Consider the following 23299-nt stretch of genomic DNA (forward strand, 5'->3'; position numbering starts at 1 on the left):
GCCTTAGTTCGGAGGGCAGGCAGGTATCCCTGAGGGTGACATTGAAATGAGCCCCACACTGGAGTGCACACTGGGCAGAACTTCAGGTACTTCACATATGGAGTTTTTCAATGCATTGTGAACTTTGGCCCACGTGGCAGTCAAGTTTTGCATAGGCCCAGGTTTGGAGGAGTTGCTAAAACCTTTCATGGAGAATTCTAAGCACAGAAAAGTGGAACAGTAAAATGAACTGTCACCTACTCATCAGCTGTAAACTCAGGACCAGTCTCTTCAGCTACAGCCCCTCCATGTGCTGCTCTCCATCTGAATTAACGGTCATCAGACCAATTAATGTCTTAATGTTTCAGCATATTTCTCTGAAGGATACAGACTTTAAAAAGTGCCATTGAAATGAGAGATTAATATCAAAAAGTCAGTAGTGGCATACTTTAAAACAAACAAAAAAGTACAAGTCACCCAGCTTGATGAATTGTCACAAACACATTAAGCACAATTTTCAGTGTCTGCAGCTCCCTCAAGTTGTCTCTTAGCAACTACGAGATGACTCTTGACAGTGGACACATCCAAAAAGGCTGCTGCGGATACATTGCTGGAGCCTGGCTGGGCTTCTTACTGTAGGATCTCTGACTGAGAAGGGTTTAGAGCAGGTAATTCCAGCTTTAACACTCAAGTGTCAAGGACCCTGAGGAAGTCATGAATGTCAAGCTTCAGTTTTCTTATCTTTTTATTTTTATTTTTTTCATTTATTTTTATTAGTTGGAGGCTAATTACTTTACAATATTGTAGTGGTTTTGTCATACATTGACATGAATCAGCCATGGATTTACATGTATTCCCCATCCCGACCCCCCTTCCCACCTCCCTCTCCACCGGATCCCTCTGGGTCTTCCCAGTGCACCAGGCCCGAGCACTTGTCTCATGCATAGTTTTCTTACGTTTTTAAATGGGAGTTTTTAAAAAGAAAAACCAACTTCCTCACAGGTACAATGGAGCATTTGAAATAATACGAATATATTTATTACATATAATGATATAAGCATGCTGTATATCTGTTATCTTTATGTAATGGTGAATAACAAAATGTAACATTTCTTTAGGTCACCCGGCACCGGACTGAATTCTTCACATATGTTATTTCACATATTTGAAATTGTGCCCAGTATCTTGTTTGGCACGTAGCTGTAATTTTCATTCCAACATGGTTTTACCTTGTTCGCTTTGGAGCTGAAGGCCAGGGAAGTTAGGAGAGTGTAGACTGGCACAACACCCCCGCGGCAAAGCCGGGACTGGAGGAGTGCCCTGCCCTGTAGACCCAGCTCCCTCTGGCGGGCCTCCAGGGCACAGGCCTTTCCCGCCTGGCCGCGCTTGGGCCTCAGGTCTTTCCGTAGTGAACAGCTCCGCCCCTTCGAACTCTGCGGGAGTCCACCTCCAGGCCGTCTCCTCTAAGCCAATCAGCATGGTCCCAAAATAACGGGAGGCGGGATTAGGGCGGGGCTCTCGTGAGATTGGCAGAACCCTCAGCCACAGGTCTAAGGAGGCTCCGAGATGGACAGCAAGGCTATCCAACAGACGTGAAGCCTGGGTCCGGCGCGAGCCAATGCTGTCGAGAGGCGGGGCTTAGTTGTGTGTAGAAGGGGCTCGGGGGATTGCCTCCGCTAACGCGGCGGCGTCCTACGCGTGGAGTAACTGCCAGACTGTTCGGGTGCAGTTTTCGCTGCTGCCATGAGCTACACAGGTGGGCCCGGCAGGGTTGGTGAGGAGGGGGGTCGGGCTCCGGGTGCAGAGGGATAGGGGTGTGCCGAGCCGCGCCGGGCTCGTCCGTGCCTCCCCCGGGGCTTGGACACTGCCCTCTCTGCGGTCACAAAATGGCGCCGGGGGCCCGTCGCTTCAGTATCGTGCCCCTCACGCCTCGGCGTCTCAGTTCTTTGTGCTGGCCACCTTGAGTCCCGGCTCCCAACCGCCCGAAGTTTTGGCTTCTGTCGCCTGTGTCGGTGGGCCTTGGTCTCAGCACCTGAGTTCTCGCCTCCGTTCCTGGCCCGGCCCCCTGGGCCCTCGTCGCCTCAGGTCGCCCTTTCTCAGGCCTCGGCTCTTCAGGTCGATCTGCGGACTCGGCTGCAGTCGCAATTGTCCCCCGCGCAGTTTCCCTGCAAATACCGCGATTGGCCGCCCCACCCCCTCGCCTTTATCTGCCCCAGGGTGGGAGAGGCGTCAGCCCCACGCCGCGGGGGGTGTGTGTGGTGGGGGGGGGGGCGGTGAATAAATAAATGAAGCGTTTGGACCGAGTGGGGAACCTCGCGTCCTTAGGGACTGAGCCTTGTAAAGAATGACTGGCTTCCGTGTTAACTCATTCCACAACTGTCAAATTCATCGTGGCGTCGGGGGTTGAATAGACTCTGATATATTGACGGGAATTCTTCAAGTGTTTTATAGAGAAGGGCAGATCATAATCGGGAAACGAACGTAGTATGTGTTGTGGAGTAGTCAGTACCCTGAGGACCTTGTTCTATTACGTGGGGTGGTTGGGGACCTCTGGAGAGCATTGAGCATTTGAGCAGAGACCTGAATGGAAAGTGGGAGTTAGGGATATCTGGTCAAGGGGGCCGTCCATATAAAGACCTAGTGACAGGAGCTGCCTGGCCTGTTAAACGATCAGCCCGAGGTGATCAGTGGGTCTTGAGCTAAGGGGAGGGAGGGGATGATGAGATTAGAGAGGGAGCCATAGGATATGCCTGGGTGATTACAAATCATCCCTGAATGAATTCAAAGGCTGGTCTGGGATTGCTTTCGGAATAACTGATGAGACTTCTCAGCCAAGAGCTTCCCTTGCTAAGAGGGGTTTTTACAGGCTTGAGCTTGTGTGGTTGCTGGGTAAGCTGCATTCTACTTGGAATGTTTAGGACTGAGAGTGGAATCTGAGCCTCTGGGGCTGCTCCATAGGCAGCTGTATGTTGGCCTTAGACGAGAAGGTAGTGTTAGTCCTCCCTCCTCCAGGTCAGGAGCTTGGCAAGAGCTCCAATTTTTTTAAGCAACCATCCCTTAGCCCAGTGGTTCTCAACTACAGGCAAGTTTGCCCTCCAGGGGACATTGGCAAAGTTTGAAGTGTGGTATTTGGTTGTCACTTCTTGGAGTGGGAGTTGCTACCTGTGCAGCTAGTGGGTAGAGGCCAGGAGTGCTGCTAAAACATGCTATAGTGCACAAGGTGGCCCCACCATAAAGAATTATCTGGCCTCAAACATCAGCAGTGCCAAGGTTGAGCAACCCTGCACTAGCCTTTGTGTACCTTTTCTGATTCACCAGGGAAGTCAGTCGGATTGATACTGACGTATCTGGAATTGAAAACTGATCCTTTTCACCAAATCTTATCAAGAACTGGAAGACAGTTCTGTGGTTATTAGGGACAGGACTGCTGAAGAAACCAGGGGATGACTGGTTGGGTGCTGTGGGGTAGCTTAATAATGATCCATTTAATTTTTTAGGCAAGGAAACTGATGTATAGAGGTTACAGATGGTCAAGTTTGAATTTCAGCTCCATATCTTGTAGGCTATAATTCTGTGTTTGAGTTGGCAGTGAGGTAGCCAAGCTAATGAGGTTATGATTAGTTTTCCCTTGATCTTAACCAACTGAAAACCACAGTCGCTTTATAATGTGTGACTTTGCCTTTTAAGAAGCAGACCACTAAAGTCAGAGGGACTTCCCTGGCAATCCAGTGGTTAAGATTCCACTGCAGGGGCACAGGTTCAGTTCCTGGTGGTGGAACTAAGACACCACGTGTCAGGAGGTGCTGTCGTAAATAAATGAATGAATGTCAGGCATTTTATGTCACATTTTAGACAACTCTCTTTGCCTTTAAGGAGAATTTCTGGAGGCCTTAAAGCAAATGTTACCATTATTAGTAAGGGTAGAAGGTGATTTAAAATGTATCTTTTTGATAATTTGTCTAATTTTTTAACCTAATTTTTTAAATGTATACTTGAGAAAGAAGGTTCTGTCTCTACCACTAAGGGGAGGAAGATAGGAGCAGTAGAAATACAGGACAAAAATCCAGAATCAGCTCTTTAAACAAAAGTCTGAAATGCCACCGGTCTTTTTATAGGAACATTCATCATCTCATATATTTTCTCTGTGTTAGGAATGCACAGGTGGTTTACCTGGATGGCTCTGGCTTGGGATTTCTCATAAATAATTTCTCAAATTATTTCTCATAGTTTCTCATAACATTTTGGATGTTAGTTGGGACGTTAATCATCTGAAGGCTGAACTTGGGCTGAAGATGACTCAAACTATGTGCCTGACAGGTTGATGCTGGCTATTGATTTCTATACTATCTGGAGCTCTCCACAGGCCTACTAGAGTACTATATGCTGTCTTATAGTAAGAGTGAGTAATCTGAGAGAGAATGAGGAGGAAGCCTCAGAAGTTGCACTGGGTCATTTCTATAATATCTTTTCGATTAAACTGCCTCCCTCTATTTGGGAAGAGACAACATGATGTCAGAAGGCAAGAATCATTGGAGGCCATCTTGGAGGCTGATTTTCTCTGGATAGTAGAGGTTGGCGGCAACCTAACCTCTTTCCTATTGTCTTCCAGTTTTTGGTCACTTAATATTATTTCTTCAAAGAATCCCGTTCTAAAAAACATGGGAAAAGAATAAAATTGAGAAGCTTTGTGTGTTTTTGAGCAAAAAAAGATACCAGCCTCTCTGAAATCAAGCTGAAAAATCAAGCTGAACCAAGACAAGATCGATACTCAGCCAGATAAGAATTGGTTCACAATTGGAGCATAACTGGCTAAAGAAGGTCCTGCCCTGGGGGCAGTGTTGTGGCACAGAATATTAATGTAGAGAGGACGGAACTAGAGCTGAGTTTGCCTTTGAACTCTGAAGGTCTGATGGATTGATGGATTATCTTTCCTTTTTCTCAAGGAAGAATCAGGGCCCTCTCCCCTCAATATACGTAGATCTTTTGCTCTGTAGCTTTAATACTGTGTTCCAGTATGTATTCCTGTTAGCTTGTGGTAGGTTAGTTGCAGCTGCAGTACTTTCAGACCACGTTACCTAAAGTCTGGAGTTGTTTTGCCAGTGGCACTATTGCTGAACAAACAGGTTTCCTAAAGCTACTTGAGCAAGCAGTGGAAAAGGCCAGTGTAAGGTGGTACTTACACTGGGAGCCTTCCCCACAGGTGAACCTTCTTTAGATTACTTTCAATGTTTCTTGTGTACAGTTATTATCAGGGTTACAATTTAGGCATCTCAGGAAGGTCCTGGGTCTCTGGAGGAAATCCATTCCAGTGTACCCTCTTTAATTAGGGAATGTAGAAAATGTTGGATTTATATACTTCTGTCACCAGCTATCTCATTCCCCAGTGCCCAGTCTCAGTTCCCTCCTCTGGGAAGTAAAGTGTGGATCCACTGATCTTTATTTGAAACCCTTGGAGCTGGGTGTGTTTTGGAATTCTAGCTTAAAAGGACGTTCCACGACACCTGCAGTGGGGTTTGGGACAGCACCTTGTAATTAAATGAAGAAAGATAAAGAATGTTCTCATGGGTCAGTTTTGCCTAAAATGCATGTTGACACCACATTTGAGGAAAACACTTGGTTTTCAGACCTTTTTGGACTTTGGAATTGACAGGGTAAAGGGTCTTGGCCCTGTCCGTTTTGTTGGCTCTGGTGAGGATGAAGCGAAATAATGCAGATGAACCTCTTAGCATCCTGTGGGAAAAACACTTGTTCAGTGTTGGCTGTTGTTGCTGTCATATTTGCTGCTATGGTCTTAAGAAATGAACTAGAAAAAAAAGAAAAAAGAAGTGAACTAGAAAGAGTGTCAGCAAATACTTGAATGCCTGCTCAGGGAAAGGCACTTGGTGTATGCTTTTATTGTGAGCAAGCTACTGGAGGTGCTGGCTTTAATTTTTAGGTCATGAGTTGGATCTTGATGGGAACGGGCAAATGTTGCCTCTTATGGTGTCTGTCATAATTTCAGTGCTAAGGGCAAATCACTTAAAAAATATTTTACAGAAATATTTTAAAAGTGTAGATTAAAAGATAATCAGCATTTGAGACCAGTAGTTTCTGGTAGAAGTTCAGATTTTCCTTACTTGGTACTAATTCATTAGAAGTTGAGAAATAGTATAAGATTTGAGAAGATAGGACATTATACGTGTAATCTGTAATACTTGTTCCATGTAAACATGCTAACCCCAAGTAATTACATTTAAGAGGTAATTGTAATACACTTTTTTTTTTAAATGGGAAAATGAAAAAAGTATATAAGCTTTAGATTTGGGGGAATGGGATAGGTATTATTTACCTTAACATTGTTCAAAATTAACCCCCTTTGTTTTTTGAGTTGGAGCTCACCTTTCAGTGATTTGATGTAAACGTTTTCTTCATTTACCTGAATAATTTGGGTACCCATTTATCAATACAGGATACTGGCTTAAAGGTTTAAAAATGTTTATCCAATCTTTTGACAAAGCAAGTTAAACATAGCCTGCCTTTCCTTTGGTTGATATGTTCTGGAGGTGTTCATAAACCCAAAGTTTGGTGGCTTTCCTGTGAGGGGAGGGTCTGCCAGGCAGTCTCCACTGAAGGGTAGTCTTAGATCATTTTCATGTGGCTTGTTTGGAGAAATTAACCACACTGTACATATATTTAGGCTTTGTCCAGGGATCTGAAACCACTTTGCAGTCAACGTACTCAGACACCAGCGCCCAGCCCACCTGTGATTATGGTAAGTGTGGGCCCCTGGGAACTGGAGGGTGCATGCTCTGCTTTCTAGTGGCAGAGCAATCCACTGGTTTAGTAGTAGCCTTTAACATTGCTGTCACACTGTCTTTTCCAAATGCAAACTTGTGTGAAATGGTATGGTGGGCTCTTAGAATAGCTACGGAGGGGTTAGAATTGCGCTTTGGGCGCAATTATGGGAAAGGTGTCTGTTATTGAGCAAGCTGGAGTTCTTGGCTGTATATGATTGGTTCCTTTGACAAACTGTTAGAAGTACTTGTGGCCTGTGACAAAGATGTAGGTTCCATAAATCCCTTCGAGGGAGGGTTTGGGGAGGAGAATGGCCAAAGTCCAAAGGATTGGTGTGAGCAGAAACCGAGCCATTAACTTAACCCCAGGGTAGTGCATGAGCTTCCAGTGTAGGAGAGGCTGCGTGTCTGAATCTAGATGGCTATTAGAGACATAGTCAGGCCGGCAGGCTCCTCACACACAGGGTTGAGAGAAAGTTTCTCATTGATTTCTCAACTGTGGACAGACACACTGAATCTCTAATTCAGAAGGATCCATAGATATTCTGTTGGTGTCTCTCAGCAACCCAGAACTGCCAGTAAAGCTGTTTCTCAGTGATTTGTGACCATGACCCTAGTTCTCTGTCATGAAGGAGCTTTCTTCAAAGGGTTTTGCCTTGGTTATTGAGATGGGTAATTGGTTTTACTGCCAAGGTCTAGGGAAAGACTGAGTCTACAGTCACATTCTCTCAGGAGTCACTGATTAAGTGGAAATAAGTAAAATTCCCTGAAGGATTGTCAGATTGTCCCAGGGGAGAGGGAGACTTAAGAAAATCTTCTGAAAATGAGTAAAGAGGTATCAAATAGTTCATAAGGAAGAGAAATTTTGTTTGCATGGCTTCTCTGTCCTACCCTTCCTACCTCAACCCTTTTCATTAGACATAATCCCAAATTGCGCATCTTTTTTGAACCATTTTCCCTCAGGTTTATATATTCTGGTCCAAAGCATTTTACAAGATGTGCCATTTGCAAATATTTTCTCCCAGGCTGGGGCTTATTTATTTGTTCTCTTGATAGTGTCTTTTGAAGAACACAAATCCTTCATTTTTGGTGAAGTCCAGTTCATCAGTCTTTTATTCTTGTTTGTTTTAAAAATCTTGCAGCTGTGCTCTGTGGCATGTGGAATCTTAATTCTCTGACCAGGATTTGAACTTGAGTCTTAACCACTGGACTGCCAGGAAAATCCCAGTCTTTTTTTTCTTTTTGTTTTTTTTAATCATTTGAACCGACTCTTCATTGCAGTGCAGGAGCTTCTCTAGTTACAAGATGTTTCTCTTGTAGAACACAGGCTCTAGAGTGCACAGACTCAGTAATTGCAGCACATGGGCCTCTCTACTTGTGACTTGAGCTTAGTTGCCTGACCAGGGTTTGAACCCATGACCCTGCTTTGGAAGGCAGATTCTCAACCACTGGATCACCAGGGAAGTCCTCCCAATTGTATCTGGGAAATTTATACTTAAACCAGGGTCACAAAGATTTTCTTTTAAGCTCTTAATAGTGTTAGGTTTTACATTTATTTTGTGATCCATTTTGAGTTAATATTTCTACCAAGATTTTCTTTTAAGCACTTAATAGTCTTAGGTTTTACGTTTATTTTGTGATCCATTTTGAGTAAATATTTCTACCAAGTATACAATATAGGTCAAGATTCTTCTTTACCTTTGTTGAAAATTAATTGAATGTATATGTGTGGGTCTGTATCTGGATTCTAATTCTGTTTCATTGATTTGCATGTCTTAAGTTTCCTCTACTACCTTACTGTCTTGATCACTATATTCAGTCTTGAAATTTATGAATATGAGTCCTCTAGGTTTATTCTTTTTCCAAAATTGACTTGCATATTCTTGTTTCTTTGCTTATACCTATAAATTTTAGAATCAGTTTGTCAATTTCTATAAAAATTTCTCCTGAGATCTGGAGTAGATTGGTCTTGAATCTATAGGTTGGGCGAATTGAAATCTTAATAGTATTAAACCTTCCACTATGCAAACACAGTATGTCACTTTATTTGTTTATGTCTGATTTTTTTTTTTTTTTTAGTGTTTTGTAGGTTTTGCGCACAAATCTTGCACATATTTTATTCCTTTCCTCGTGCCTCTCTGCTGTTCTGGCAAGTCCTCGGTAGTGGAAACCTGGAGTTTGGTAGGGACACCATATTCGGGACTCAGGCATAGCCCCGATGGGCTGCCTTTGTCTCCCAGTCCTGTCTTTTTTGAATAGCCAGTGTCCAGTGTCCTGGTTGCAGACAGCCACGTGGCCAGACCCTTTTAGCTGCTGGGACTAAGTGTGCACTTTTCCTTGTATGGCTGTGCCAGCCACTCTTCTCGCCTGTTTGAATGCCTCATTCACCACTCACTCCTTGCGTGATCTCCACCTGCTGTCCCTTGCTGCTCTCTAATCACTCAGGGTCTGCTTTACCACACAGTGCTCTGGACCTGAGGAGTGCCTGGGACTGCTCGCCTCTGTTCTGTGTGCTCTGAGCATGGTAATCGTTGAATGAACAAACGAATGAGAAGCTCCTGCTTTGGTTTCCCCAGCTGTAGAGGATTTTTGCTTTGTGAGCTCTAGCACGTCCACGGTTCATTAGTTTCATCTCCAGGTCCTTGCTGGTTTCCAGTGTCTCCCTATTCGTTTGTGCAGTAGATCGAGGGGAAACCTGAGTATAGGATTTCAGCTTGCACCCAGGCATGTTCACTCTGATTCGTCTCAGTGTATGCACTCTTGCTTTCCTGTGGCTGGATTCTGTTGTTCATCACACTGCCGTCTCGCTGAGGTTTGGTTCTCTGTTCTGGGAGAAGCATGACCTGTCTGTCTGCAGGGTAGACATTGCGGAATAGGAGATAACTCTGAGGTCCCACAGAGACACTGGGAAGGTGGCCACCTGTTCTCATACACTTCCTTGGGAGAGAATTGTGTGTGCTCAACTCAGAGATTGCCCTTGGCTTGACACTTGGTCAGTTTTCAATGGCTTTATGTTTTCGAAGGAAAGAATTTTTCTTATGTGCTATAATAAAATTCAAAGTACATTTAGTTTATAATCCAAATTGTATTTTCATCAGCTCTTCTCAAGGATGGTGTCTTGTCTTTCCCTCTGCTTATGTGTTCCCATGCAGCGCACTCACACAATTCAAGGGCTTGATGGTTCTCCCTGTTAAGGCAGACATTTGAGGGACTAGGGTGGTCAGTTTCTCTGCTCCAGATGGCTTTGTCGGGTGGTCTGATTGACAGGATTTTGGAGTGGATGTGAGCTCTTTGCTGAGCTTCTTTTATAGCGTGGGATCAGTGTAAAGCACCGGAACTGCTTACCTCTTCCTCTCATTGGTGCTTAGCCAAGGGCCAGAGTAATCTTCCAATTCTGACTTATTACGGAAGCCATATAGGAGCCAAATTACTTCCCTGAGAGTCTTGATGGGGTAGGTTCCTTAAATAGCAGATGGTCAGAGCCACAAAAGATCGGGCACCAGGGCATCATGTGGCCTGGGTCAGTTAGATAGTGCTCTCAAGCTCAAGGCTTCTCAGTTAGGGGAGGTTCAGCCTCCGCTCAGGTTCTAGGAATCATTGTTTTTATGCCGGAATTAGACTCATCATACTGTAAGCAATTATAGATATAATTGCCCTTTTACTTTTTTGTAGGATATGGAACTTGGAACTCTGGGACAAACAGAGGCAAGTATTATTCCTGTGATCACTCTTCTCTCCCTTGGGATTGGACTGGTTGAGTCTTTTCTGCCACTGTGCAGCTTAACCAAGGTTTCGGGATGGGGCTTGTCTTTAGGGGTTCGAGGTGCCCTGGGGCTGGCTGTTCCTTCCCAGAAGGCTGGGCCAATCCAGCTTTGGGTGGCTAAGATCCAGACTTGTCTCTGTGACCAAAGGTGTCCTTGTCTCTGTGTGTGTCTGTCTCTCCTCGCCCCCTCCATCTTGTCTGTCTATCTTTCTGTCTCCATCATTGCAGGCTACGAGAACTATGGTTATGGCTATGGCTATGGCCAGGATAACACCACCAACTATGGGTATGGTATGGCCACTTCAAACTCTTGGGAAATGCCTAACTCTGACACAAATGCAAACCCTAGTGCCATGGGTAGTGCCAGTGCTGATTCCGTTTTGTCCAGAATTAATCAACGCTTAGATATGGTGCCGCATTTGGAGACAGACATGATACAAGGAGGCGTGTACGGCTCAGGTGGAGAAAGGTGAGTGGGCACTAGCCTAGGGGCGGAGGCTTTGCAGGGTCACCCACAGCCCCCTGGCAGTCTCCCTTTTATGAACTTCCTGTTATATCTGTCTGCTTTCTCCTTCTTTGCTGTGCTACTGAGGCTTCCCAGAGACTGTGTAGGGTCTGTTTCACGTTCCTTCTCTGGCTTGTGTCCCGTCCTCCCTCCATCCTCACCCATTGCCTGGTGGTGAGCCTCTTTTCCAGCTTGTAGAGGGCCGAGCAAGCCCACTCTGGGCTGGTTTCACTGTGACCTCTGAGTGGCTCTTCTCAGGGTCATTGTCGAATGACTCTTCCTTCTGGAGACAGCCATTTGAAGTCCTTGCAATACTTTGCACCCTGCACTCTGTCAGGGCAGGACCGTTTGGGTTGTGTATAAAGGATGGGGTGAGCCCTTGAGCTGAGCACCGCAAGCTGGGCCATCCCACATAAGGCACAGGAAAGATGGGGGCACGTCCTGGCCACCCTTTGGTGCCTTATAAATGTGTAGCTGTTGAGCCTCAGAAGTGCCCCTGTCGGGAGCAGTTGATGTCCTCATTTTGTAGATGAGGAAAGTGAAGTGCCCGCAGGTCATACCTCTTGCCCAGAGGCACGCAGGAGCTGGGCCTCCACTCAGATCTGCCTTCAGATTTATCCTTGTCTGATCTGGTGCTGGCCCAGGAGTTTTGTGCCCTAGTGAGAGGTTTCAGTGAGAAAGGCACATGAATTTCTACCACGGGATGGAGTGAAGTGGCCTAATGGCTTCAGTTGACAGATGGGAGAGAGCCGAGAGTAAGGAGGGGCCTGGCCAGACACTGATAGGGCCAAGTGAGGCTCCAGGAGTACTAGGGGGCAGAGGGTACCAAGGAGATTTTTGCTTGCGTGGGCTCTCTAGCAAGCAAAAAGTGTTGGGGGAGGCCCAGCACATCCCCTCTCCTTGTGCCTGATAGTCATGGTGTTGGATCTGAGACTGCCCGATGGCGGGCAGTTGTGGGGGGGCTGACACTGCTGCTGGTGCCAGCTGCCTGTGTACCATCTTGCAGCAACCTAAAGCTGGAAAGCAGGGTTCAGAGACAGAGTGGCAATTGGGTCGCCCTGGCCTCCTCTTTCATGCTGCTGGTGCTTCTGAACTACCAAGCTTTGGCAAAGAGACGTGTGGGGTCTGGGCCTGTGGGCTGCAGCCGAGGTTAGAACAGCTGTCTCTGATTCCACAGTCAGAATGTCTGGCTTGCCTTCCCACTTGCTGTGTAGGCTGTGATGCTCTGTCCTGGGCTCCAGGGATGATACGAGCTCATAAGAGTTCTGTTCTTGTCATTGGGCAAGGTTGCGGTGTCTTTACCAGCAAACGTCCTGTATTCCTCTTTGTTTTCAATGGTGAGGGGGTTTGGGGGTTTCCTTTGGATGTTACCAGCCCCGGTGGACAAAACACTGATGCGCTGGATTGCCCATGCATTGCGGATGCTGGGGCACATGGCTCTGCCCCTCGAGGAGCAGCCGTGGACATTGTGACTGCACAGACACACACATTTCCTGTGGGCCCGCTCTTCTCCTGAGACCTACTCTACCCTAGCAGTCAGTCCTCTTAGGGTCTGAAAGCTGGTGCGTGGTCATATGCAGGCTTGGGGACGTGAGCTGAGGGCACCTGCCATCTTCTAGAAGTCTGCCCCGAGAAGCCTTTTAAGTTGGCATTTCTGAATGTCAGTCCTCTGTGATGGGCTGGGGTAGTGCTGGAGTGGGTCTTCTGTCCCCAGAACGGGCAGGTTTGCTGGAAGGCAGGAGCAGAAGGGTGAGGGGACCCGAGGCCCCCTTGATGCTTGTCATCTGCCTCTGCAGGTATGATTCCTACGAGGCCTGTGACTCGAGGGCCGTCCTGAGCGAGCGTGACTTATACCGGTCGGGCTATGACTACGGAGAGCTTGACCCTGATATGGAAATGGCCTATGAGGGCCAGTACGATGCCTACCGCGACCAGTTCCGCATGCGTGGCAGCGACAATTTTGGCCCACGGGCTCAGGGCTGGGCCCGGGACTCCCGGAGTGGCCGGCCGATGGCCTCGGGCTATGGGCGCATGTGGGAAGACCCCATGGGGGCCCGGGGCCAGTGCATGCCTGGTGCCTCCCGGCTGCCCTCCCTCTTCTCCCAGAACATCATCCCTGAGTACGGCATGTTCCAGGGCATGCGTGGCGGGGGCACCTTCCCAGGTGGCTCCCGTTTTGGCTTTGGGTTTGGCAATGGCATGAAGCAGATGAGGCGGACCTGGAAGACCTGGACCACGGCTGACTTCCGGGTGAGTGACAGGGGGCCCTCCTGGTCTGTGACTGAGAAGGTGAAGTGCCTGAAACCGTTTACCCTGACCCGGCTCCTTCTTTCTGACTCAGACCAAGAAAAAGAAGAGAAAGCAATGCGGCAGTCCTGATGAGCCAGACAGCAAAGCCACCCGGACGGACTGCTCCGATAACAGTGATTCGGACAACGGTGAGCCTGGGTGCTGGGCCCATGACCCTTGCCCTCTGCCCCATGGAACTCCTGTGCTGAGCTTGCTCCTCTTACCTTTCAGACGAAGGCACAGAGGGGGAAGCTGCAGAGGGCCCTGAAGGCGCTGAGGCTGTGGAGAAGGGCTCCAGAGCAGTAAGTGGCCCCAGCCCTGCACCCTCTCTGTGGGTGAGACCTGCGAACAGTGGGCTGCTTGAGTCCCTGTGCCACAGGGCAGGCCTCTCAGAAGAACCACAGGCCAGCCTGAGTTACCTCTGCATGCAGGCATGATTAGCACGAGGAAGTGGAGGTCTGGTAGAGAGCACAGGCTGTTGGCAGGCCGCCTAACCAGAGGCTGGATTTCCTTTTCAGAAAATGGCCGAGTGAGCCCTCTGTGCGAGGCCTGTTGGGAGGACGTGAGGCGCCTGGCTCTATGCCTGACCTGGTACAGGGCCTTGTCACTTAACAGCTGTTAGGAGCAACTGCACAGCCTTTAACATTGACTCTCTGAAATTGTGTCCTAGGAAGGAGAAGATGAAGAGGGAAAAGAGGAGGGGAAGGAAGATGGCAAAGAGGATGCAGAGAAGGGTGAGTCTTCTGAGTGGCCTGGGTACTGGGGTGGCTTTTCCAGATGCTTGTGGTGGGAGGGGTCCAGCCGAGGGCAGGGTTTTGGCAGAAATATGTCCAACTTGGATCGTCCCTGTGTGGCTGACTATGTGCTGGTAGGGAGTAACCTCTCTTCCTCTACCTGGTTCCCACTCTGGCCCTGATCTCCAGACAGTACACTGGTTTTGCCTTCAGGTGGGGGGAGCAAGCAAAAGTGTGGGGGAACCCCAGGCACAGCCCCTGCCCTCAGGCCCTTCGTAACGTGCAGTTCCGAGTCCTCAGTGGCTGGTGTCCAAGCTGGGACCCTTGGTGCAGTTTTTACGGCTCTGGTTTGCGTGTCCTTTCCCTTAGCACCTCTACAGCCCCTGTTGGGTGTCCGTGTCTCCCTATTCGAGTGATGAGCGTCAGCAGGTACCTAACCTAAATCCAGCCTCAGCCTACTGTTGCCGCGGTACCCAGTGTGGGTGGGCAGGGCCGTGTGAGCTTTGGGGCCTTTACCCTTGGGGGCTGCACTCAGGCCCCACCTGAGGCCTTCCTGCATTCTGCCACCTGGGTCCTCTGAACTTTTGCCAGTATCCCCACTGAGACAGCCTCTCTTTACCTTCCAGCTTCCCTGTGGCTCACTCTGCAGAGTGTGGATGTCCTGGAACGTGGTGGGGTCAACTCCCCACCCATCCCAGGGCTCCCAGCCCTGCTCGCAGCCAGAGGCCTTGCTCGAGCAGCTGCTTTCAGAATGGACCCCCTGGAGTAGACAGTGGATATCCAGCCAGAGGCCACAGACTGGTAACCATGCCCTTCTGTTCCTATAGGGGTCCTGAGCGCCCAGGATGAGAGTGGCCAGGCCAAACGCAAGTTGCAGGCAGGCAAAAAGAGCCTGGACAAGCAGAAAAAGCGGCAGCGAGACCGCATGGTGGAAAGGTAACCAGCTTCCCTCCACCCCTTTGCCTCTGCCTCGCTCTGGGGCTGCCTTCAGGAGAGCAGGGCCATAGCTCTGCTGCCTCACCGCCCTCTGGCCTCCCTTGGGAGCCACCACCTGCTCGGCCGTGCATGGACCCTGCTTTCTGCCAGGCCCAGCTCCCAAGGCCTGATTTGTCCCCTGCCCCTGTGCGGCCGCCTGGCGACCGCTAGTGACTTTGGCCTGAGATCTGACACTGCTCAGCACCGTTGCCCAGAAGCTCCGGCGCTAGGTCACTTGGCACATGAGCCCCGAGGTGCACTGGGGGCCTGATGCCCCTGCGGGAGGGGGCCAGCTCGGCAGAGACTCAAGGTCCAAGGTGCCTGCGCCACCCCAGCTAGCTGCCAAGAGTCCGTCACTGTGCTCAGGAGAGACGGCAGCACCTGTGGGCTGTGGCAGCCTCAGGCCTACCCTCTGCCCGGCCCGCCGGCCCTCTCAGGCCGGGCCTGTCTGCGGCTGAGCCCTTCACGCCCCTTGGTCGGGTCTGTCTGCCCTCAGGGCTCCCGCACTGGCGCTTGCCTCCTCCTCCTCCGCCTCAGACTCTTGCTCTTGCTGGACCTTCCTCAGCCTCGCCGGCGCCCGGCCCCTGGGCTCTCCAGACAAAGCTGACCCCGTGGCCCAGATAAGGACGTCCGGCAGAGGTAGGGACCTGCCCCGAGGCCTCGGTGGCAGCTGGCCTCTTCCGCCCCTTGCCACGGCGGCCTGCTCCGGCCCAGGCCCCAGACCCCGGGCTTCTGCTGTGGACACGCGGCCCAGACAGAGCACCTCGCTCAGGTGACTCCAGGCTGCCCTCTGGCAGGCCGGACGGGCGCCCTCCTTCCAGCTCAGACTGGTCTCTTCTCAGAAGAGGAAGATGAGGCAGAAGGTGCCCAGGCCTGCTTGCCTCCCATCCCTCCTGACACTACCCCCAAGCATTCTGAGCAGAGGATGGGCTGGGTCTTTGAGTCCCTCAGCCCCCACAAGGAAGATGCAGCACCTTTTTGGGCCCTGCCTCAGGACTGCGTACTCCACTCTGCACCTCAGGGCCACCTGGCTCATGCCAGGGCATCCTTCCTTCTGCTCCCCAGCTGGGCCAAGTGCACAGGCTCCTGCCCAGCCTTGGTAGAGAGGCCCTCCAGCAACCTTCCAGTGACTCCTTGCTTGTTGCAGCAGCAGCTGCTGCCTCAGGCTTCAGCCTCCTGCCTGTGGGAAGGAAGAGCTCCTGCCCTGTCCCCTACGTTGCAGTAACTGCAGCCTGCAGATGTTCTGTCCCTTTGCACTCCCAACCCCACTGGTCTAGCCTGTCCCCCTGCTGGGACCACACCTCAGAGGCCCATGAGCAAGGCCTGTTTCAGGGCTCGCGGCTGGGTTGGGTGAGGCAGCAGCACTGTTCCCCGGAACCCTCTTGGTCTCAGCTCTGCGTTTCCCTCCTATGGCAGGATCCAGTTTGTGTGTTCTCTCTGCAAATACCGAACCTTTTACGAGGATGAGATGGCTAGCCACCTTGACAGCAAGTTTCACAAGGAACACTTTAAGTACGTAGGCACCAAGCTCCCCAAGCAGACGGCTGACTTTCTGCAGGTGAGCCTTGGAGTGGTTGGACAGCTGCTGTTACCCTGCAGGCATAGAGTGGCCCACACAAAACTTGGTATCTCCTTGGTGTATCCGGCAGGAATATGTCGCCAACAAGACGAAAAAGACAGAGGAGCTCAGGAAAACCGTGGAGGACCTTGATGGTCTGATCCAGCAGATCTACAGAGACCAAGATCTGACACAAGGTGAGGAGGTTCCATCCCAGCACTACCAGGCAGGACCTCAGCCTTCCCTCCTCTGGTTCTCAGAGTAGGGTCACAACAGCCCTCTGTTCCCCCAGGGAGGGTCAGTGAGAACAGCCTCAGGCCCACGTGGAAATGGCAGGGTGAGGTGAGGAACTGGTCTGGCATTTTCCCCCAACTCCTGGGTCTTTCTTAGGTGTCAGGGACCAGTGGCGACTCCCTCCTTCTCCCCTCTACAGAAATTGCCATGGAACATTTTGTGAAGAAGGTGGAGGCAGCCCACTGTGCAGCCTGTGACCTCTTCATTCCCATGCAGTTTGGGATCATTCAGAAGCACCTCAAGACCATGGATCACAACCGGAACCGCAGGGTGAGTGGCCACCAGTGCCCTCCCACCATCCTGTGGGCTGACTGACCCCTGCCTGCCCATGAGGATCTGCCAGGGGCAGGAATATAGACACGTTTTCAGCCCAGAGCAGTCAGCCACGCTACAGAGGGATGGGAAACGGGGACTCTGCCTGGCAGGTGGTGGCATCAGAGCCAGACCTTAAGAAGTAGCAGGCTGTGGGAAATGGGACCTGTGTATGCATGAGGGCCAATGGCCAGGTTAGGTTCAGACAGCAAACAGGGAGAAGTATGTGGTGCAAGGGTTCCTGGCGGAGGGGGTGGACACAGGCTCACCAGGGCTGGGATGAGGGACCTGGGCGTGCCCCTACAGGCAGCAGGGTTTTTACGTGGGGGACTGGTGGGGTTAGAGTTGGCATTGGACTAGAGACTTTGGGCACCTGTTGTGGGAAGGAGGTGGGGGGATCAGTGAAGGGCCTTGGGAGATGATGGAAGAGCAGCTTGAGAAAGTGAACAGGAGTTCGGCATGAGGGAGTGATGAAAGTCTGGGTTATTACAGATTTCTGACTTGTTTAACTGGTGGACAGTGGTGCTGCTAAGATGAGGAGGGTGGGGTAGCATATGGTACAAGGAAAGGAGCCAGTTTGGCAAGAAAATTGTCTTGTGTTCCAGTGAATTCCCAAGGCCTAACACAGAAGCCAGGGTGGGTGTTTTTTTGGTTGAATGGGTGACATCCTGAATTAGAGCTGACTTTTAGAGATCAAGTGAGCAGGGTGGAGCTTTGTAGTAGGGAGAGAGCTGGGAGGCCCAGGGCCAGGTCTGGGCTAGAAAGAGAGGCCTGGCTGCCGTCATCCTGGACGCTGCTGACAGAGCTTATGAGCAGATGTAGCACACAAGGGGAGTGTAAGAAATCATTTCTCAGCCTTTTTCCAGGCCCATCAAATTCATCTCTGGTCTTTCTCAGTGCAGTGATTCTCAACAGTGGGATGGGCTTAGAGATCTGGCTGGGATGGTTGAGGAGATTCAGGATTGGCATATACCATTGACAGATTTCGAAAGATATAGAAAATGTCCATTGGCTTTGGCAACAGAGAAGCTGTAGGGATCTTGCCAAGGTGAGACTCTTGGGTTGGTAGCTGATAAGGGTTAAAAGAGAACAGAGAGCAGACTGTAGAGAATGGACAGTGCATGGTATTAAAACTTGGAAAATTTAGGTGAAATGAATGATAGTTAGCAAAATATAAACTGATTCCAAAGCAAGTTTCAAAAAAAAAAAAAAAAAGTTGCTGTAACAACCAGCGACCATAGAGGGGATTGGAAGGGTGATAAAAGATACTTTGAAGACATCAGAAGTAGTTGGTTATAGAGTTCAAATATAAATACTATATTCTGTAAAATGCCAGATTTAGAAGTGAATAAAAGTCAGTAGTTTTTAATATATTCACAGTTGTGTAGCTGTCAGCACAATTATAGAACATCTTTATCATCTCAAAAAGAAACCCATACGTTATAGCTGTCACTCTGTAACTGCCATAACTCCCCCAACCTTAGGCAATCACTAATTTACTGTCTGTCTCCATGTATTTCTAGGCATTTCATATAAATGCAGTCACCATAGTATGTGGTCTTTTGTGATTGGCTTCTTCTGTTCAGCATGTGTTCAAGGTTCATCCATATTGTAGCATGTATCAGAACTTCATCCCTTTGTGTGGCCTAAAAATATTCTCTTGTATGGATATATACCACATTTAGTTTATTCATGCTTTAGAATTCAGATAGTTTCCACCTCTTGGCTATTATGGATAATTCTGTTGTAATTCAAGTTTTTGTATGGACATGTGTATGGTTTTTTTAGACAGGAGTGGAATGTCTGGGTCAAATAGTAACAGTTTAACTTCTTGAGGAACTGCCAGCTTATCTTCCAGAGTGGCTGTGCCATTTTATATCCTCAGCAACAATGTGTGAGCTCTGATTTATTCATATGTCACCAATACTTCACCAATAGTTGTTATTATCTGACTTTTTGATTCCAGCTGTTCAGTCATTCAGGTGTGCAGTGAGTGGTATCTGTTGTATTTTTCATTTGCATTTCCCTGATAACTGACTAATGATGTCGAGCATTTTATCATGGACTTTTTGGCCATTTGTCTGTCTTCTTGGAAGGGAAGAAATGTCTGTTCAGATACTTTATTTTTTAATTGTGTGGTCTTTATGAGTTAAGGTTCTTTATATATTCTCGATACAAGTCCTTAATGAGACATATGATTTGCAAATATTTTCTCCCATCCCATGGGTTTTTTCACCTTGATGTGTCTTTGCAGCACAAAAGTTTAATTTTGATGAAGTTCAGTTTATCTAAATTTTTTTCTTTTGTTCCTTGTGCTTGGGGTATCATATCTAAGAATCCATTGTCAAAAGGTCACAAAGATTTATCCCTTTGTCTTCTTATAATAAGGGTTTTACAGTTTTAGCTCCTACAATTTGGTTTTTAATGCATTTGAGTTAATTTTTGTATATGGTGTAAGGTACGGTTCAACTTCATTCTATTCCATGTGATTTTTCAGTTGTCCCAATATCATTTGTAGAAGAAAGTATTCTTTCTTTGTTGAATGGTCATGGCTCTCTCACTAAAAGTCAGTTGACTGTAGCTCCATGGATTTATTTCTGCACTCTTTATTCTGTTGTTCTCTGTGTTTATCCTTATGCTATTACCACACTGTAGCTTTATAGTAATGTTTAGAATCAGAAACAAACACCTGTAACTTCTGCTCCTTTTTTTTTTTTCAAGATTGTTTTGGCTATTCTGTGTTCCTTTAGATTCCATAGATTTTGGGACCAACATGACAGTTTCTACGAAGAAGCCAGCTGGTGTCCTAATGGGATTATATTCAATTTCTGTATCAGTTTGGAAAGTATCCCTGTCTCAGCAATATTAAGTCTTCCAGTCCATGAAAATGGGATGTCTTTGCATTTATTCAGAATCTTTAATTTCTTTCAACAATATTTTACAGTTTTCAGTGTACAAGTTTTTTACTTTTGGGGATTATTAGTTTATTCCCAAGTACTTTATTCTTTTGATACTAATATAAATGGAATTGTGTTCTTTAATTCCATTTCTGAGTTGTTCTTTGTACCTGTTTCAAAATAGAATTGATTTTTGTTTGTTGATAACTGTATCCTGTAACCTCACTGAAGTTGTTTATTGATTTTAATCATGGATTTTTTAGCATTTTCTGTATATCAGTTGTCTGCAGATAGAGATAAATAGTTTAACTACTTCCTCGCCAATATGGATGCTGTTTAATTTTTTTTCTTGTTTAATTGCCCTGGCTAGAACATCCAACACAATCTTTTTTTTTTTCCTTTTCTTTTTTTTTTTTTTTTATTAGTTGGAGGCCAACACAATCTTGAAGAGAAGTATCTTCTTGTTCCTTATCTTATCTCTTGGGGAGGAAGCATCAGTCTTTGACCATTAAGCATGCTGTTTGGCTGTGGATTTTCCATAGGTGCTCTTTATCTGGTTGTTGAATTCCCTTCTATTCATATCTTGTTGAGTGTTTTTATTCTGGAAGGGTATTGGGTTTTATCAGATCTTTTTCTGAATTTATTGAGATGATTGTGTAGTTTTTGTTTTTTATTTATTGATGCAGTATATTTCATTGACTTGAGGGTGTTAAGCCACCCTTGGCGTTATTGGGAAAAATCCTACTTGGTCATGGGGTATAATTCTTTTTATATGTTGTTGAATTGGCTTGGCTAATATTTTTTGAGAATTTTTGTATCTGTACTCATGAGATATTGGTCTGTATTTTTTTTGTGATAATTTTGGGTTTGGTATCAAGGTAATACTGGCCTCAAAAAATGAGTTGAGAAGTTTTCCTTCCTGTTGTTCGGAAGTTTGTGACGAATTGGTATTAAATTAGTAGAATTTGCTCTGAAGCCATCTGGATCTGGGCTGTTCTTTGTGAGTAGCTTTTTTTTTTTTTTTTTATTACTAATTCAATTTCTTTACTTGTTACTGGTCTATTTAGATTTTCTTTCTTTTTTTTTTTTTTCACTTTATCTCTTTGCACTTACGATCTTAGTTCCCTGTCCTGAAATTGAATCTGGGTCCCAGTAGTGAAGGTGCCAAGTCCTAACTACTAGACTGTCAGGGAATTCCCTCTGTTTCTTTCTGAGTCAGTTTTAGTAATGCCTTTCTGGAAATCTGTGCATTTAATCTAATACTCAATTTATCAGCATGCATTTATTCCTAGTGTTCTATTATAATCCTCTTTATTTCTGTATTGTCAGTAGTCCCCTTCTTTCATTTCTGATTGCTTTGAATCTTTTTTTCTTGATCAGTCTTGCTGAGGTTTAATTTTGTTGACATTTAAAGAACAAACTTAGGGTTTTGTTGATTTCTTTTTCTTTTTTGCTCTTTTTTTTTTTTTCTGTTCTCTACTTGATTAATTTCTATTCCAGTCTTCTGCTTGCTTCAGGTTCTTCTCTATTCTAATGTAGCCATTTATAACTAAGTTTTCCGCTGAGTACTGCTCTCACTGCATCCCATAAGTTTTGGTATGTCTCATCCTCACTTTCACTCATCTCAAATTATTTTCTAATTTCCCTCTGCCTTCTTTTTCTTAGACCCATTGGTCATTCAGCAATGTGTCATTTAATTTTAATATATTTCTGAGTTTCCAGAATTTCTCTCTGTTACTGATTTCTAATTTTCTTCAGTGTAGTCAGACAGTATACATTCTATTAAATGAAGCTTGGTTTATGACCTAGTAGTATACAGTCTCTGCTACACTTTGTACATTTTAGAAGAGTGGATATTCTGTTACTGTTGCAAAGTGTTCTTTAGATATCTATTATGCCTGTTTGGTTTTATAGTGTTCAAGCCTTTTATTTCCTTATTGATCTTCTGCCAAGTTGTTGTTTGCATTATTGACAGTGGGATATTAAAATCAGCTATTGTTGAATTGTTGTCAGGTGCATCTATACTTAAATATCCCCCGATATAGAGAGACCCTTTTATCATTATAAAATGTCCCTTTTTAATCTTAGTAACATTTTTTACAGTCTGTTTGTCTGGTATTCGTATAGTCAGTTCATTTTCTTACAGTTGATGTTTGTATATATTTTCTCATTCTTTTCCTTTCTATTTATTTGTATCTTTGAATCTATTGGATCTGAAGTTTGTCTCCTATGGATAGCATATAATTTTATCTTGTTTTTCTATTCAGGTTGACCATCTTTGCCTTTTGACTGGATTGTTTAATCCATTTACATTTAATGTTACTATTTTTTTCAAATATTTGTTTATTTGACTGCTTAGTTGCAGCATGCGGGATTTTAGCTGCAGCATGTGCAAACTGGTTCCTTGACCAGGGAGTGAACCCGGACCTCTTGCATTGGGAGTGTGGAGTCTTAGCCACTGGACCACCAGGGAAGTCCCTAATATTATTACTGATATTAGATTTACATCATTTATTATTGCTGCTTTACTGCCTTACTGCTTTCTTTGTATTCAGCATTTCTTTGTTATAATATTTAATCTTTTTTAATGGCTTTTTTGCACTGCAGAAATTCGGGGATATTATTAGTGGTTTCTCTAGGCCTTACTTTATATATATTAACTTCAAAAATTTCCTTTAGATACAATCATTTCAGTGAGATTAAGTTACTCCTGTGAACCTCTCTCTGCATAGGTTTTTGTTATACAAAGTAGTACATTTATATGTGTTACAAACCCAATAATGTAATACAATGTAATTATTATTTTATATAATTTGTCTTTTAAGGACACCAACAGAAGAAAGGAGAGCTTTCTAGCTTTTGTTAAACTAGACTTCTTATTGCTCATTTCTGGTTCTCTTTGAATTCTTCCTGTGGATTAAAGTTACCATCTGTGGTCATTTCCTTATTAGCCCAATAGTTTTACTCTCCTGACTTTCTTTGTGCTCTTACTGGCAAATATATTACATTTCTATGTGTTACTACAGGTTAAGTAATACAATTATTTATATAGGTTTAAGAGCTATATATATTTTTAATATTTAAAAATGTATTGTTTTATACAACTCCTTTTAAATTAGTTGAGAGGACAGGAAAAGATACTGCATTTATAGTGTTTCTTTATAATTGTATGATTACCTTTATTGTTCTTTCTTATGGATTTGCACAATCTGGGATCACT

At 46.2% G+C, this 23299-nt stretch overlaps 1 protein-coding gene across 2 annotated transcripts in view; it reads left to right on the top strand.

Moving 5' to 3' along the window:
* Positions 1 to 1611: 1611 nt before the first annotated feature.
* The window catches only part of AKAP8L (A-kinase anchoring protein 8 like), a 31744-nt gene continuing 10056 nt past the window's right edge, over positions 1612 to 23299 (top strand). The window contains exons 1-13 of one of the 2 annotated variants that reach the window (XM_065917557.1): positions 1612 to 1735; positions 6656 to 6730; positions 10425 to 10457; positions 10744 to 10801; positions 10904 to 10984; positions 12817 to 13270; positions 13362 to 13458; positions 13541 to 13611; positions 13980 to 14043; positions 14871 to 14979; positions 16435 to 16576; positions 16668 to 16773; positions 17010 to 17140. In XM_065917557.1, the coding sequence (XP_065773629.1) occupies positions 1723 to 1735; positions 6656 to 6730; positions 10425 to 10457; positions 10744 to 10801; positions 10904 to 10984; positions 12817 to 13270; positions 13362 to 13458; positions 13541 to 13611; positions 13980 to 14043; positions 14871 to 14979; positions 16435 to 16576; positions 16668 to 16773; positions 17010 to 17140 (1434 nt within the window). In that variant the 5' untranslated portion in view covers positions 1612 to 1722. Of the gene's footprint in view, positions 1736 to 6655; positions 6731 to 10424; positions 10458 to 10743; positions 10985 to 12816; positions 13271 to 13361; positions 13459 to 13540; positions 13612 to 13979; positions 14044 to 14870; positions 14980 to 16434; positions 16577 to 16667; positions 16774 to 17009; positions 17141 to 23299 lie in introns of both variants that reach the window. The other variant, XM_065917556.1, reaches the window with a different exon arrangement.

The sequence above is a fragment of the Muntiacus reevesi genome, chromosome 1 (genome assembly GCF_963930625.1).
Source record: "Muntiacus reevesi chromosome 1, mMunRee1.1, whole genome shotgun sequence".
In the NCBI taxonomy this organism is placed as follows: domain Eukaryota; kingdom Metazoa; phylum Chordata; class Mammalia; order Artiodactyla; family Cervidae; genus Muntiacus; species Muntiacus reevesi.